General features: G+C 35.7%; 1 protein-coding gene across 6 annotated transcripts in view; it reads right to left on the bottom strand.

The window, feature by feature from the left end:
* RELCH (RAB11 binding and LisH domain, coiled-coil and HEAT repeat containing) overlaps window positions 1–15,756 on the bottom strand; it is a 74,661-nt gene that overhangs the window by 29,122 nt on the left and 29,783 nt on the right. For 5 of the 6 annotated variants that reach the window (XR_009742668.1, XM_061449297.1, XM_061449293.1 and 2 more), the window contains 4 exons: window positions 13,151–13,226; window positions 12,640–12,735; window positions 4,498–4,610; window positions 224–314 (listed from right to left, as the gene is read on the bottom strand). Coding sequence is in view for 5 of the 6 variants with exons in the window: in XM_061449297.1 (XP_061305281.1) it covers window positions 224–314; window positions 4,498–4,610; window positions 12,640–12,735; window positions 13,151–13,226 (376 nt within the window). In the remaining variant the exon portion in view is untranslated. Of the gene's footprint in view, window positions 1–223; window positions 315–4,497; window positions 4,611–12,639; window positions 12,736–13,150; window positions 13,227–15,756 lie in introns of those variants that run through there. The other variant, XM_061449298.1, reaches the window with a different exon arrangement.

The following is a 15,756-nucleotide window of genomic DNA, read 5'->3' as shown; positions in this document are numbered from 1 at the left end:
AACATGTGCAGGTAACTAGAATCTTCACACATTTTCTGCTTTTGAGTTAATTTTCATGTTATATAAAAGCATATGTATAATGAGGAGAAATAATGTCCAAATAACTTTCTGTAGAATATTCTGAACTGCCATTTGTTGAAAACCAAAACAAGCCACACTCAAACAAGTAAAACTCAACTTTTAGAACTAAATTTTTAGTGTAAAGCACAAAATAATCAGTTACCTGTTCCCAACACTGTGGTAAAAGCTCAGCTTCTACACGTGTTGGTCCAACGTGTCGGGCAAATGCCACACACCCAGTCAGTATCATCTGTCTGAAAAAATAAATTTAAAGCTTTAATCTGTTCATGAAGTTCTATAATATAGAATATATTCTGTAAACTAGGAAAAGTAGATGCTGTCAGGCAACAGGTAATTGTCTACAGTCAAAATTTCACACCATACACACTGACTTAAAGGCTAAATCTTGAACTAAAAGCCATGATTGCCCCTGCTCATTGGAAGGGGGTTTGGACTAGATGATCAAGGTCCCTTCCAACCCAAACTATTCTATGATTTTATCTTGCTTTCTACTTAATATACCTTTTCCAGAAACTTGCAGATGCCAAACTCCATGAACTAGACCCTGAGAATCTCAGATTTGGAAATCTGATTTCCTCATGTCTGAGATTGGGAAACTAACTAAATCTATCATTTAATTTTCATTACTGAACATTATGATTCATCATGAAGTAAAAGGATCTAAATTACTTAATACTACCATGCTATCAGTATTTTAGTCAAGTACACATACTGCTTTTATTTAGAAGCATTCGTGAGATTTAATAAAGTGTTCAAAACAAGGAAATTTTTTATGACATGGTTTTATAACATTCTAACATGTAAGTTACTGTCATTTCTCCCAAAATACCGAACTCCACTCTCATCAGAAACCTTCCGAAGCCCATTATGAAGAGGAAGAAATTAATCACAGTAGTATCTACAATCACACAAGTTATCTGTATTTATATTCTTGCATTTTTTAACTTTCCTCAAAGTTTGCAAGAAATCACTGTTGTTCCATTTATTTCAAAGGCACCATTTTTTTTATTTTTTTAATAAAATTGTACTTAACTGTAATTTGTGGTATTTTAACTTTTACTTAAGTTTTTACTTCTACTTCTGTTAATGGGATTGGAATGATCTTGACTTTGCATGCAATGCACCAGTTCTATTTACTTTCAGTGTGTACACAAATACTTAATTAGCCAGTTCCAAAGAATACCACATGGACATAAGACACTCTTTTATCACCTCCACAGTAAGACTAGGACATCACTGAGAACTTCTTCATTATTCCTTTGTGGAAAGTAAGATAGGATTTGCATCTGGTTTAGTGTCATGTCTAAGCTCCTAAATATCTACTGCAGCTAATAGAGTGCTCTTAAGGTTGAAAGGCAGAGATTCTGCTGGTTGTTTGACAGTTATATAATACCCATTAAAAAAAACAACAACAACAACAAAAAAACCCCTCAATCACTTTCAGACCCTTTTCAAAGAGCAACAGTCAATTAAAAACAGATTCATTTTTTCCAGCATTCTTTAGGCAAACAGTCAGAGCAATCTCTTTGGTGTTGTGTTTGTTGCTCACCCCCCCACCTCTCCACCACATGCAAAGAACTAGACTTTTGATCAAGGTAAAAAGGTTGGGGGAAACAAGAATGCAGTGACTAGATATGACTCAAGAAATCAACAGCCGATGCATGATAGCAGTATGGAGACAAAAGCTTGTGGTAATTTCAAGTTCTACAACAAACAAAATAGTTACCCAAATGACTGCCTTTGATTCTACACCCTGCACCTAATCGCAGAACTGGGCAACTGTAACCATCTTGAAAGTATATGGCAACAGCTGGTATTTCAGAGGAAGGGAAGGCTGTAAGGATCTCAACACAGGTCACTGAAACAAAACACATTAACACTAAGCTGTTGCAAAAATTGCAGTCTAGGCTGGACAAGGGAAAAATATTTTTGTCTTTACTGCCATAATGACCTCGTTTGTTAACAAGATGCTAGGAATGCTTTTCTCAAAAAGCTCTCACCAGGATATGCATTTATGGTCACCTAGGCAAGAACATAAAGTAAATCAGTATGATTTAGCAGAATAGTTTGCTTCATCACTACAGAAACTGAAGCAAAATCAAGACTCAGACTACAGGAACACTCCTAAACTCTAGAGGTTTTAGAAATTAACTGCAGGCAATTCAGATCTTCCATTACACAGTTCAAGATTCTTTTGCCACCCCTAAAGATTAAATTAAAAACTTACTAGAGTTTTCCTTAAGTCAGCAAGTTATGAGTGTTGTAAAGGAGGCGACATCATACGACTGATGAAAACTCATACTAGATACACTAAGCTGAACATGTTTTAGCTTCTTTTCATCAAGAGTGCTGCTTCAGGGTACATTACTTGGAAATGTTGAAGATTATTCAACAAACAGAACTACATTTTAACCTTGTCCTAAAAGACTTTAACATTAATTGGACTTTTTCATAGCTTCTTAGTGTCCAAACCCAACATAATTGTTCCAAAAGATGTTTAAGTAAAGCTAACATGTATTTGTTCCTTTGCTGTATCTGCATGCATCAAAAAGCCTCCCATGGGCAAGAATTATAATAGAGGCTTTCCACATAATTGTTCACATAGTTTACAAAGTTATATATTTAAAGTAAAATAATGGGTTCATTATTAGAATTGAAATGTCATATTTCAGTCTCTCACATTTAACAAATTAAAAAAGTCAACCTGTTATCCACTGCTACTTTAATGTATCACATAGGCCTGTACAGTATAGCAGAAGGTAAACAAATAACATATGCAATAATTAATACCGTTATTCTGGTGACTGAAGCTGAATGTCTCTGCTTACTTCATATCACACAAGGCTGCTAAAATATTATTTAAACTTATTTAGATAAAAAGCAATGATGCATAATAGACTTCCGTGCAAATATATAAAAAACCCAACTGAAATTCTGAATACGTATTTTCTGTCTAACTTTGTATTCAAGATCCATTTTACTTGATGGAATTTTACTTATTCTTCAGTTAGGTGTTATGTCATCTTTAAAACACATTTTGATTTCTATGTGTGTAAATGGTCGTCCTGCAAAATCTCCTATCCCGGAGATTTTGGCAGAATATTCTTCTCAAATTTCTGATGACAATGAGTTATTTTTAGATATAAATCTAGGTCACGACAAAGAAAGAAGAAGGAAACTTCAAGGAAAAATAAGCTTGGCTTTTCTCCTTCATTAGCTGCTGGAGAAGACACACCTAACTGCAGCTAAACAGGCATATGAAAACTACTTGAGAGGCCACCAATACTGTGACAAATTAACTACAAGAGGCTACAAGGAGAGATGTAACTTCCTCCTCCCCTCAACCACAAAATAATTGTAGCTTCTCAATCTGCATGGGACATTTAAAACATTTTAGATAATAGTAGATGCTTCAGAAGCAGATTTCTAATGAGTATGAAGTAAAACGAGGACTATTATCTTTCTGTAATTCCAGTATACATGGTGCCACTGTGCTAACAAGCTGTCTTTATCTATGCATTTTTTTGTCTCCAGAGCCATGTCTTTCAATTGTACCTCATCTCTAAACTTTACAATGGGAACACAATTGATGGATGTAGATACAATAGAATGACACCAGAACACTTCAGAAAATCTTCAAAAGAAATGCTTCCAACCTCTTCCACAATGATTGTTCTGTCTGAAGACAGAACAGAGCAACAATAGATACAGATGCTTGCAAAACACCTCTAATGAAAATAATGGAAGAACCTTAGATCAAATATGAAAAATCCTTCCATAGTTAGAGAAGGAAACATACCAGCTAGGGTACTTACTGTCTTTCAACCTTAAGGATACACTTATCAGGTCAGTACAAAGATGTTAGATTTCCTGAGTACTAAGGAGGAACTATATTTATAAAACAAAAAATATACTTTGTTTCAAAGTCTTAACTAAAACAAAACAAAGCTCTTAACACTTGTCAGAACTAAACCACTGCTTCAGTCTTCTGATTTTTTATTGCCAGCATAGCAGTGAACCACAAGAGGAAAGAATACTACTTTCTCACGCTATTTCCCCCAACTGAATATCATAGTTAAGAGAAGCTGTTTTGATTTCTATATCAACCATTGCTAGAACTTATGATCTTAAAGCTCATTTTAACAAAGCATTTCAGTTTAAACAAAAAAAGGAACTGAAATGTTACACTGCAGCTTAGCAAGAGCATTCTTACATTTCGGTAACTAGAAAGTACAGGTCATAGAAATGGAAAGTCCTGAAGTCCACATAAATTTGTCAACACTGTACCAGCAAAATATCAGCTTAAGTGAAACTTGGTTAAAATTGTCCAATAATATCCAGTTCCTATTAGTTCTGCTCCTTTGACAAAGAAAAACAAGTTCCTTCTTATCCCGCAACACACAAACGCAAACACACCTTTGCTCATCATCTGGTCGTTTGATCAAATTGAACAGTATGTGTAGAAGCTGATCTCTCTCTTTGGGTTCAGGATGGAGGCAGGCTGTACACAGTATGAGTGGGATCAATTCCTAAAAAATTGTGGGTAGGGGAGAACCAAACAAAGTAAAAACGCTTTGGGCATATATTCATTAATGGCAAAAGAAACTAAGAAGATAAATCTAGACACATAGTATCAGAACATTAAGAGAAGGTGTTTCTAGAGTCTTGATCTCTTATTAAGTGACCTGAAAAAAGTGAAGGTCTACAAAAGTTAGAATTATTTTCCTGCTAGGAAAGACGAGGGGAGAACCAGCACATAAAAGAAAAGCTCTGCAAAGATCACAATTAACAAATGCAGGTCACCTGTAACCAGAATTAGAGAATAATCATGGTTTAAATTGTCTTCACTACCTACTGAACTAAAGCAAGCTTCACATATATCTATGGAATAAAGTTCCTATGGAAAAAGCTACTTGTGATAGCATGGAGTTAAAGATTAAAATTTCTAATTAAGCATGTACACAGTTTTGTGCACAAGTTTGAATAAGCACTGAGAAACATACACTGGTAAAGGAGGCATTAAATATCCTCTATTTTATGTTGACTGAGAACAATGTGATTTTATTTAAAGATCTGCTGTTGTTGGTTTTGTGTTTTCTTTTTGTTTGTTTTTCAATGAAGCAGCAATATCTGAAGCTGAATCTTTTTTTTTTTTTTTTTTTTTTTTAGAGCAATTCAATTCCCTGAAGGGGCAAACTACCAGGAAACTACTATGTAAAACATTAACTGAAAGAAAATACAAGGCTGTTCACAATGATGAAGACCTCCTCTCCTTTCTAAACACACCTTCAAAGCTCATGGTATTCATTCCCAGCAGAAACAAATGTTTCTGGAACATTAACTGGAAGTCCCTTTCCTCAACTTTTTTTGAGGTGAGCCTTTGCTTAGAAATAGTGTAGTTTCCGAATTCAGTTAAATATTTTAGGGACAGAAACATCACACTGGGAGGTTAGGAGGAAAGAACAAGACAAATCTAGGTGTCTGCAAACAAAACATGGGCAAGTAATTCGGAGACTTCCTCTCCCACCTGCACATGTGGCAAGCTTTTTGTGAATTAATAAACTGTGACAATCAAGTAGATGAAAGTGGGAAACACTCCTGAAGTTACTAGGAAAGATCATATGAAACCTGGAAAAACCTGTAATTATTTGTAATAACTTCGCAGGGAGGTGACAATTTCTTCTTGCAGGTATTCAAAGTGACCTATTCATGATGTTCTTGACAGTAGGCCCATGAAACGAGGTGGACATGTGGAAACAGCATTAAAGACACCCTCACTGCTCAACCTGTAATTTCCTAAACAGCAAGTGCTATTTATTTTAAATATAGAACAACACTCTATTTTAGAGCAGTGCCTAAGCTAGCCAACTCCTGATAAGCTTTATGTTTTCATTTTACAAGGATTCTACTCAGCGCACTATTTTTCTCCCCTGTACATCCTAATGTGCATTTTAACATTCTGGGAGATATCTTGGCAATATTTAACCCAATTATGATACAGATTAGGAATTTATAATGAGATGGAGGAATGAATGTGGAAAAACCCTAACTACCACTTAAAAAATCTGAAAGTACAGAAGGAAAAATAATCAATAAATTTCAACAGTTTGGACTTATCTATTTCTCAGTATTTTGAGATCTATCTTTCTGAAATCTCCATTAAGTTTGCATTATCCAACTGCTCTTGCAATTATTCTTACAAAGAGTTTAAAATAAAAAAGAATTACCCCATGAAATTGGACATGCCTATTTTTTATGGTCTGGGTTTTTTGTTTCATCTGTTGAAATCACCACACTGACTTCATTTTCCCAGTATGCTTGAGTACCTAGTCAGAAATCATAACAGCTTACTCAGAATTACTACTAAGATTTTTGAAACAGTGCCTTTCAAATTGAAGGAAGTTAAAGTTGTCTTTTCCCAGCTGAGTCTTAATGAAAGGAAAACACGTCTGAATATTCACCTCAGTACTACTGCCTTGTGTGTGAAAGGCTAATGAATAACCTAACACAATTGACAGGGGGCATATACAAGGCTGGTTCTTTACCTTGCAGAAAGCTGGTTATTATAGCTGATGGAATTAGCTGTATTTTCTTCTCCATTGGTCACATTCTTTCATGCATACTATGGGAGAAGTGAATGTTCTCTGCATCGCTGCATCAGTGCTTCTACAGTTCCTTCTATTAAGGGGAGTGGAGAAACAGTGAGAAGTCTTAACAGTGTTTTATGCGCTCCCTACAGACTTAATGGACAGGAAGGTAAAAGTGGAGGGAAAAGGGACTTTCTGTGGGACAAGAACAATTATACTGATCTCAGAGATGGAGAAAACAAGTCAACTGAAGTCTCTTAAAGGCGTAAAAGCGGACAGACTTTTCTTGGGATGTTCAGGATTATTAAGAACCAAAAAAAACAACCTACAGGCAGGCTCGAGCTCATTCTTTCCTCTTACCATGCCTTAGATGTAACTTGTTCAATAAACCTCAGATTTTTTTCAATTCTCAAAACCAGCAGAAAAGTGCTGTAGGAAGTGGTAGTTTTCCAATAAGACACAATAATATTAGCATTTGGCTATTTAAATTCAAGAGGAAAGTAAATAACATTGTTATGGAGACTGTATGTAATTATTAATTATCAAGAAGAGAACTTCCAGTGATATTTGAAACACTGCCTTCCTTGGGAAGGAATACCACTTCTGCTGACAATCGTAAAGCAAGAATGCTAGGTTTTTAAAAAGCCAACAACCCTCCATTTAATTTGAATCCTTCCTAAATGTTCTGTACCACTTTTCCCCTTTTGTTTCTTACTTAGGAAAACTGATTAGTTCATGCTGATGTTAGTCGACACTACCAGGAGGAGTGACTTTCAGAACTGCAACACTGTTTTCCCACTAGATGCCAACCAGACTGCCACTGTAACCTCATTAGCATTTGCAACTTGATTAAATAAAGCACTGTGTGTCAGAGGTCTCACCTCTGCCACTGATAAGGCAAATTAGTATCTAAGGTAGTTTATATCTGTGAGCTACCCAGATGTAGAACTGGGAGAAGAAATTTGTTTATACTGTGACACAAGCTACATAGAGATGAGCAATGGACAATCATAGAATCAACTAGGCTGGAAAAGACCTTTAAGATCACCAAGTCCAACCATTACCCCAGGATTGCAAAGTCCACCACTAAACCATATCACTGAAGGCCTCATCTACATGGTTTCTGAACACTTCCAGGGATGGTAATACTACCACTTCCCTCTGAAAACTGATACTACAAAGCTGACCTAATGTATTGCATAGAACTTAAAAGGCCCATCTGTTCTACTTCTGTGCAAATATCCACCTATGTCTCTCCAAAGAGACAATTTTTTTTCCACCATAGTACCTTTGAACAACTTCTCCCTAACTTAAAAAAAAACCCATGTTCTGTTACCTTTGAAAAGGATTCATTATTTGAGTTGATTCAATTCTCAATAAAGACAGTATTTACATGGGCATATGTAAATGAGCAGCTATTCATTATGGTCAAAAGGTGGCTTTGTAATGGTTACTTCAATAGCTTAAGATAGCCATCTTTATCATTATTTCAAATATTAATCTTTATTTCAAATATGGCAAACAGGTGACAATTTAATATATAAACTAGGACACAGTTATGATTGATTTTGCAAATGCATGCCCTTTTAATGTTCTCCATGTAAAAATTATTCTGTAACATAGCTTCTGACAACAAGTAAATAAATAATCTGCAGCAACTGAAATAGCTGCAGGTACTAACACATTACTGATATGGAGTATCTTGTGCGAGAACGTATCTGAAGTTTAGAATTCATCCTTTTAATTCTAAAATGAAAAAAGTATTTAATCGCAAGATTAACATGACTCAGAACTTTGTGCTACTCAATCATATTAAGATTACAACTCTAATCACATTTCATAGGATCAGCCTACTATTCCAGGATCCAATTAAGCCTTTCACTGAACCCCAAAGGGGTGATTTTACATAAGAATCAATGTAGATATTGGTGCGGAAAAAAAACCTGTACTTCTTTGTTTGTATCTACTATTTATTTGGAAAGCTCCCTATAACAGCACTGTGATAAAACTAGTAACAATTGGCAATACAATTTAAACATCAAACTCCTTGCATCTATAAATCATATTATGCTTAAAGACATGGTGTTGAAGTCAGCTTTCAGACTAGAAATGGAAAGGATACTCTACGAGGTTAAGCTATTTCATTCTAAGAAAATTACATTAGCCCCTCACATCCAGAGAAGGGAACTAAAGGACCTAAATTAAAAAATGGTTATGCCATTGTTTCGTGTGCCTGGGGCACCTCTACCCCTCCTTCCCCCCCCCCCCCGGAAAAAAGCCCCCTGAGCCAAAACCAACAACCCAACTACATGAGAAAGAGAACCAGCAAACCTGCTGTGGTCAACACTATCCCTGTTTTTCAGAAACACAATCTACAGAAGCCTACCACAACCTAAGTTTTACAGAGCAACACAAAGTATTTTAATTGTTCATTTAAGTTTTTCCATTCTCTCCTATTCTGTGAAATAGAAACAGTCATTTAGAAGATACTGATGGCTGACAATTTTCATGCCCAGAAACTCAAACTTGTAGACCTTTATCCATATACAACCAGAATGACATCTGCTTGACACAGCCACTGGAAACAGCCAATGCCAAGCTCTGATGCAGCATTCTTCTACATTTTTTAACAAAGCCAGTATTTTATGGCTTTTAAAATGTAAGACCGAGATGAAAATCTGCAGTAAGATAGATATTCAGCTGTACCATGCTTTAAGAAATAGTTACCTATGAAAAATGTCAGAGAATAAAAGTGCCTCAGTGATGTCTATGTGTAAATACTACACGTTAACATGAACAAGTTTAAATCTACAGCATTGCTTGCTGTCAAGAATGCCACTCATTCAGAGTTTGTAGATTCAGCATTCTTTGCTTCAGCTTTAAATAGAAATAAAAGCAAACTTCTATTCTTAACATTTTGAGCTCTATGTAAGTTACAGTTTCTCAGTGCGTGTGTGTATATATATATATAAATCAGTGGTGTAATTTAGTAAACCATTACTGTTGTGATTTTGCTAAGTTTGCATAACACAAATGAAAGTTACACAAACTAACTCTGGAATAAAAGGCGGGATGAAAGGCAAGGAAAAGTGTTTCCTGATAAAGAGTAACAAAAACTTGATATTAAACCAGCAAGTTTACTCTAGCCCAAACTCTGCTAAAAGACTACATACTGCAGAGTGTGGAAATTGTACATACAAACAACATTATTTTGTTACCTGCCAAAAAAGATACTAGTTTTTTACATCTTATACAAGGTGAGAAATCAGTATTGCTAAAATTTTAAAAGACTGATTTCCTCTAATTAGAGTTTAGTTTTAAAGGAATCATTTTATGGTATACATCTTGAGAAATGGAAGGTGGCTGATTTTATTTTTTAAATCTTAAATGTGTTTTAAGTGGTAAAAACACAAATGAGGATCCAGATTCCAATGCAGATGAAATTCTATGATCAAGCTGCTCATATGCAGGAAGTGTTATCACAGACTGCACACGCAGCCAAATGGGTGTTGGTTTGTTTTTCTTTTTGAAGAGTTATAGTAAGTTTTTAGCATTTTCTTACTGTTCATTCCAGTTACTATTTGGCTTGCAGTATCTCCTTTGTTTGCGATTATATTCGCATACCAATCTAAACATTGACACACACATTCTCAAGCAGTTAGAATAATCCAGACACTTAGACAAAACCAAAATTCTATTTATATGTTGATAACTGGAATTTGAATGACTACAAATTGCTTTCAGGCAATTATCCTATATTAGGCATTATCGATTTGACCCAATTGAACTGCCCTGCCAGAAACTACTAAAATGATCTCCTCAGCTGCCCTATTCAATACTGTGGTTTTCCTTCTTTGTTATCTTCCACTGGAACCTAAACTACAGACACTGAAGTACAATGAAAGCTGCAGCAATACATAAAAATAACGGAGAATTTCAGAGATGCATAAGTAATTCTGACACTAACCGAATCACTCAGGTATCAACTGTAATATTTACCAGACCACTTATAATCAAATCAGGCAGGCTGTTATTAACCTTAAGCAGGTTAAAAGCATTGCTGAAATGGCTTCTGAATCTCTGGTAAAAGACAATACCTACTGAGAGAGCGTCAACCTCCACAAGGCCAGTTTCTCCAAATTGAAAATGTATAGCACAAGTATAGATTTCAGCTTAAGATTTTGCAACTAATTTCAACACAATGAATACTTAAAGAACAAAGACAGGTACTTTAGGGAGTCATCACAAAACTGTCTTTAATTCTCATGTCTAACACTGACAGTGTACAATCTTAAATACTACCACAGTATCTTTTCAGAGCAGATGGGCTATCACTTTGCATTACAGAGTGAACCTGTTAGGTATCTTTCTCAAGTCAGTGATCGTTTGTTGTATTTTTACATAACTTCTCTGCAAAATTGTGCCAAGACTCTTTCACAATAAGGTTGGTTTTGGAAGAGACACGCTCTTAGGCTAGCTTTTGTAATAAGGATATTAATAAATATTAACAGATGGTTTACCCGAGTTTTCCTTCAAATTCCACAACTACATCTGAAAGAACATTACAATAGTTATAGCAATAGATGGGTAACTGAGAAAGTTATTTTTAAAGCAAATTTCAATTCTCAAAACATTAAAAGCATCCCATGAAATCCAGTTACACAATTCTCACTTGTGGCTTTTTCAGTCAAATTGAAACAGATGATTCGTTTAAGGCAAAAATACATGTAATCAAAAGCAACTTCAACTGTAAAATAAATGAAATAGGAAATACTTTTGGTAGCCTAAAAGGTCACAAAAATACTAAATGCATTATATATATTATGCTACAAAGCTGTGAAAAGAAGCCAAAATACCACATCCTGTCAAGCAGAGGGAAAGGAATAAAACAGAAATTAAGCACTGATCCAGGAACATTTACAGAATTATTCTGAGAGACTATTAACAGAATCACTTCCAGAACACCCAGTTCATACTCCCAGCCTCTCAGAAAAATTCCACCTTTTTATAAAGTTTGAGATTTTCAAAATGTGGTACATGTTGAACTCACCGTAACGACTGCTGATAATTACTTGCATGCTATAAAATTTTAAATTATTGGATCAGTACAAATTTCTTGAGGATTTTTCAAAGCCTTCAAATGAATTTATGCAAAACACACTACTAAGTCTACCATACTGTAGGTCCCTTCAACAAGGACTAAAACTTACTCAACAAGCTATGCCACTTCAAACCTTTTATTTCAGTGTCAACTATGAGGCTGCTGAATTTTTGATTGATACATTTTCTAATTTTTAATTTTTACACAGTTGCTAATGTGCAATATTGACAACAAAGCAACACAGAATCAGTCTTTCTTTTTCCCCCCATCTTCAGTCACAGTCTTCCCTTTCTACAGTACATAGTATGAATACACCATCTTCATTTATATCAGAATATACATTTTCATAATTTTACTTAGCTTTGTTACAAATTTAAGGAAAATGTGTAAGCAAGATGGCTAATTTTCTTATGAAGGGGTGTTTTTGATGAATGTGGGGCTTCTAGAAACAGATGGTAAAATAATTTTTTGTTGAAGTGCCTAGTGCTGCAAAAGAACCTGTAAATTAATCCTTATTAAAACAAAATTTAATGTTTAAACTTATATTCTCTGCTCTTCGTAACACACATTAACCATGGTTGTCTCTAACAAAATCTCTTGTGCAACCACAAAAAGATGGACCTACAGTAACAGGCTTGCTGAACGCTAATGGGTGCCTTAAGCAAAGGAAGAAAATATTAGGATACCATGCAGGTTTAACTGAACTCACCTGACAGAGATGTAAAACCATTCTCTAGGAGCAGAGATGCATGCACAAAAGTAAGAATATGATTGCAAGTAACAGAGTTCATGAAATTAGACACAAGATCTTCAAAATGAATGAGAAAACATATAGGTAAAAACAAGAAGTAAAATTTCAGGGTTCCTCACCTCTCGCTTTGCAAGCAGCACATTAGGAACAATATGAGGCAGGCAGCGTCCCAACATTAACATGACACTTTTTTCACTGTCTGCAATCCGAGATACCTAGAAAACCAAGTTGTTTGTTTGTGTTGTTTTAAATGAAGCACAGGAATAGAAAAGCAACATTTCAAAAGAGTAATAGGAATTGCAGCAGGCTGATCACTTACAAGAAAATACTTATTTTACTCACACACATTAAGCCACAGGTTTGACCTGGCAGTACCAACAAAAGCATGAAACCACTCATACATACTCAAAGCTTCCCAGTAATTACACATCACTAGGTTTCATGTTTAATCTAAAATCTAAAAGCATATCCTTATTTCTTAAGTTTCATGCACATAAACTATTCTCTCCATCTATGTTAACAGATCTCTCCATCTATGTTAATAGATCCTGTTTCAAAGCAATTACTGCTTAACTATTGCTGCCATGCAGAACAATGCATCTTCCAGTTTATGTCAACTGGGAAATTTACCTCTGATCCCAAACGACTGTCTGCTGACATCCGACAAAACGACAGTAGTGCCTGATGGAAAGCTGGTGACAATTTCCTAAAATATTGTCAAAAAGGGAGGGGAAATCATAAATCAGAGAGGTGACTGAACAACTCCTTTCACTCTGGTTTAACCAGCTAGGTTAAATGACATTCAGAAAACGTTTTAAGTGAAGCACACCACAGAAGTTTTTCTTGAAAATTATCTTTAACTTTTAGGATGTTTAGTTTGTAGCAACGAAAGAAGTGGGCATCCCAATTAAGAAGTTACTTTCAGTTCCAAAAAATTTAACATCTTTCAAGCCACTGCACAGACATAAATAGGACTAAAGCATGAAGAAGAGGAAGCTTTAGCAGTACAAGAGGAAGTATACAATTATGCAAACAGAGAAGGGGCAGGCAGAAATCACAAGAAACCGTATTCTTGCTTAACGCTCCAATTCCGAACATTGCATAAAACCATCTGAGTAGTCAGTCACTTACAAGCCTCAGGATTAAATAGTGATTGCTCAACTGCCACTCTGGGATATAAATGTTGGATTCAAATATATAGTGATAACCTCAAAACTAAATTGCTACCTGATCCCTGATGTCAATGTGTATCTACAGAACTACTGCCTCACAGCCATGCACAGCACCAGCCAACACAGCCAAGCTACTCAAAGCCTTAAAGCATACACATAAAACCCTAATAAGTGTTTCAAAACAACCTTGTCACAGGAGGATAACTTGGCAGAAACATACCTCAGAAAGAAATTACTGGATTGACCATTACATAAAACAGGCAAGCAGCAGCACCAGCAGCATTCTATTCTTCCCAGTAATGACAACTCCCTGTGCCTTATCTGAGGCCTGTATATACATGCTAATCTAACACTGTCTCATCCACTATGCTTGAAGAGGAAAAAGAACATGTGTCTTCCAAAACATTCAGAGAAAGCATCTAACCCTGTATCATCATGTACTGTTTGAGTCCTCTAATGACACTTTATGAGTTTGAGGACAGGAATAGGCAATTCCTATTTCTCAAGTGTAAAGTGGTTAGCACTTTTCAACTCTTAAAAATGCTATTTTGTACATGTGAGCACACAAAATCCTACACCCATGCAATTATGCATATGGACACATTTTTTATCTAAGACACTGTTTATTAGAAATACATCATCATTCACTCTTTTCTAGAAAAAAAAAGGCAGATTAAGAATCCGTGTTCCTACTTAAAACTGTTTAAACGAATCCACATGGACACAGATACATACAAAGTAATTTTTGTCTTTTATTTACAAAATCTGATATATAAGAATTTATTACTTCCATTCAAGTTTCTTTCTTGACAATACAGGGTTTTAAAACATGTTTTAAATTTTAATGAGTTTGGTTTAATTCCAGTCAGATTGGTCTTTTGCTAGGGCTCACTTTTTAAAAGTTACTAAATGACTTAGATGGCAACAAATTGTAGAGGACCTCTGTTTAAGAATGCCCTAGACCTTATTCTGTAACAGTATTCTTGAAAGACAGATTTACAGTCTCTATTCAAGGCTTTTAGGTTTATCTACACTGGGAGAACAGGAGCAAGTGTTGCAAAGCAGCAACTTGATGTTAAGAGAGTGGCAAGGCATTGGCCAGTCTTTTGTTGGGGCTCTCCTTCACCTTGGTGTTTGTTCTGCCGAACCTCAGATCTTTCCCCACTTGAAATTTTAATTACATCCTACACAAGCGCAAAGTTCTATCCCCATTTTGCAGAGACTGAAAACTATGACGGTATGTTGCTGTATTTCACTTGGGGTTCATTAACAGCAAGCTCTGGGCAGGATGGATCCCATTCAGTTGCTGGCTATATTTAGAATCAAGAAAGCTTCTCCTCGAAGAAGTCTAGTAAAATCCTTGAGGGCTACACTGGACAGAAATTCTGATAAACTCAGGTCTCCTGCACACAAGCCAGGGGAGAGTCTTTTCAAAGGCTAATAGATGCCACTAGTGAAGATTTTAAAGTATAAGAAAATCTGATGAATATGAAATGCAAGCACACTATTCTGTGTAACACTAGAACAAAAGACTCCATTTACTGAAAAAGGTAGAAGTGACTGCTATATACAGAAAACACCTTGTTATTGGTGCAAACCACCAAACACCTTAGATGAGCTGAATAAATACATGTGGTATGGTCTACTTAAACTCCTGCTAGTGCTTCCTACTGCAATCTGTTAGATGGCATTTTTCCAATGATGGCCACATCCTCATTCATGGGCATGCACACACAGCTGCTGAGCGCAGGCACACAAAGCAGGCACACTTGCTCTTCTATCCTCTCCTCCCATCTGGGCAAAATTTCTGCCAAGAATCCACTCCCCAGCTACAGTAGCAACAATCTTGCCTTTTAGATAGAGTCTTAGCTTTTAATGCCTCTCAATACTTTCTGAATAAATTATAGTAATTGTCTTCTATAAATAACCACCCTTGGACTGATATAAATATCCAGCACTTCCAACATGCTACTTCTCCCACAGATCTCAAAATACTTAGACAGCTCTTACTGCAAAAAATGACCACATTGTTAAAAACCAAGTGCATAATTCCAGAAGAAAATG

Source organism: Pezoporus flaviventris, unplaced genomic scaffold, assembly GCF_033815535.1.
Source record: "Pezoporus flaviventris isolate CSIRO_AGI_PZ_B2104156 unplaced genomic scaffold, CSIRO_AGI_Pfla_v1 ptg000007l, whole genome shotgun sequence".
Taxonomy (NCBI): Eukaryota; Metazoa; Chordata; class Aves; order Psittaciformes; family Psittacidae; genus Pezoporus; species Pezoporus flaviventris.
This window is presented reverse-complemented; position numbering and strand designations above follow the sequence as displayed.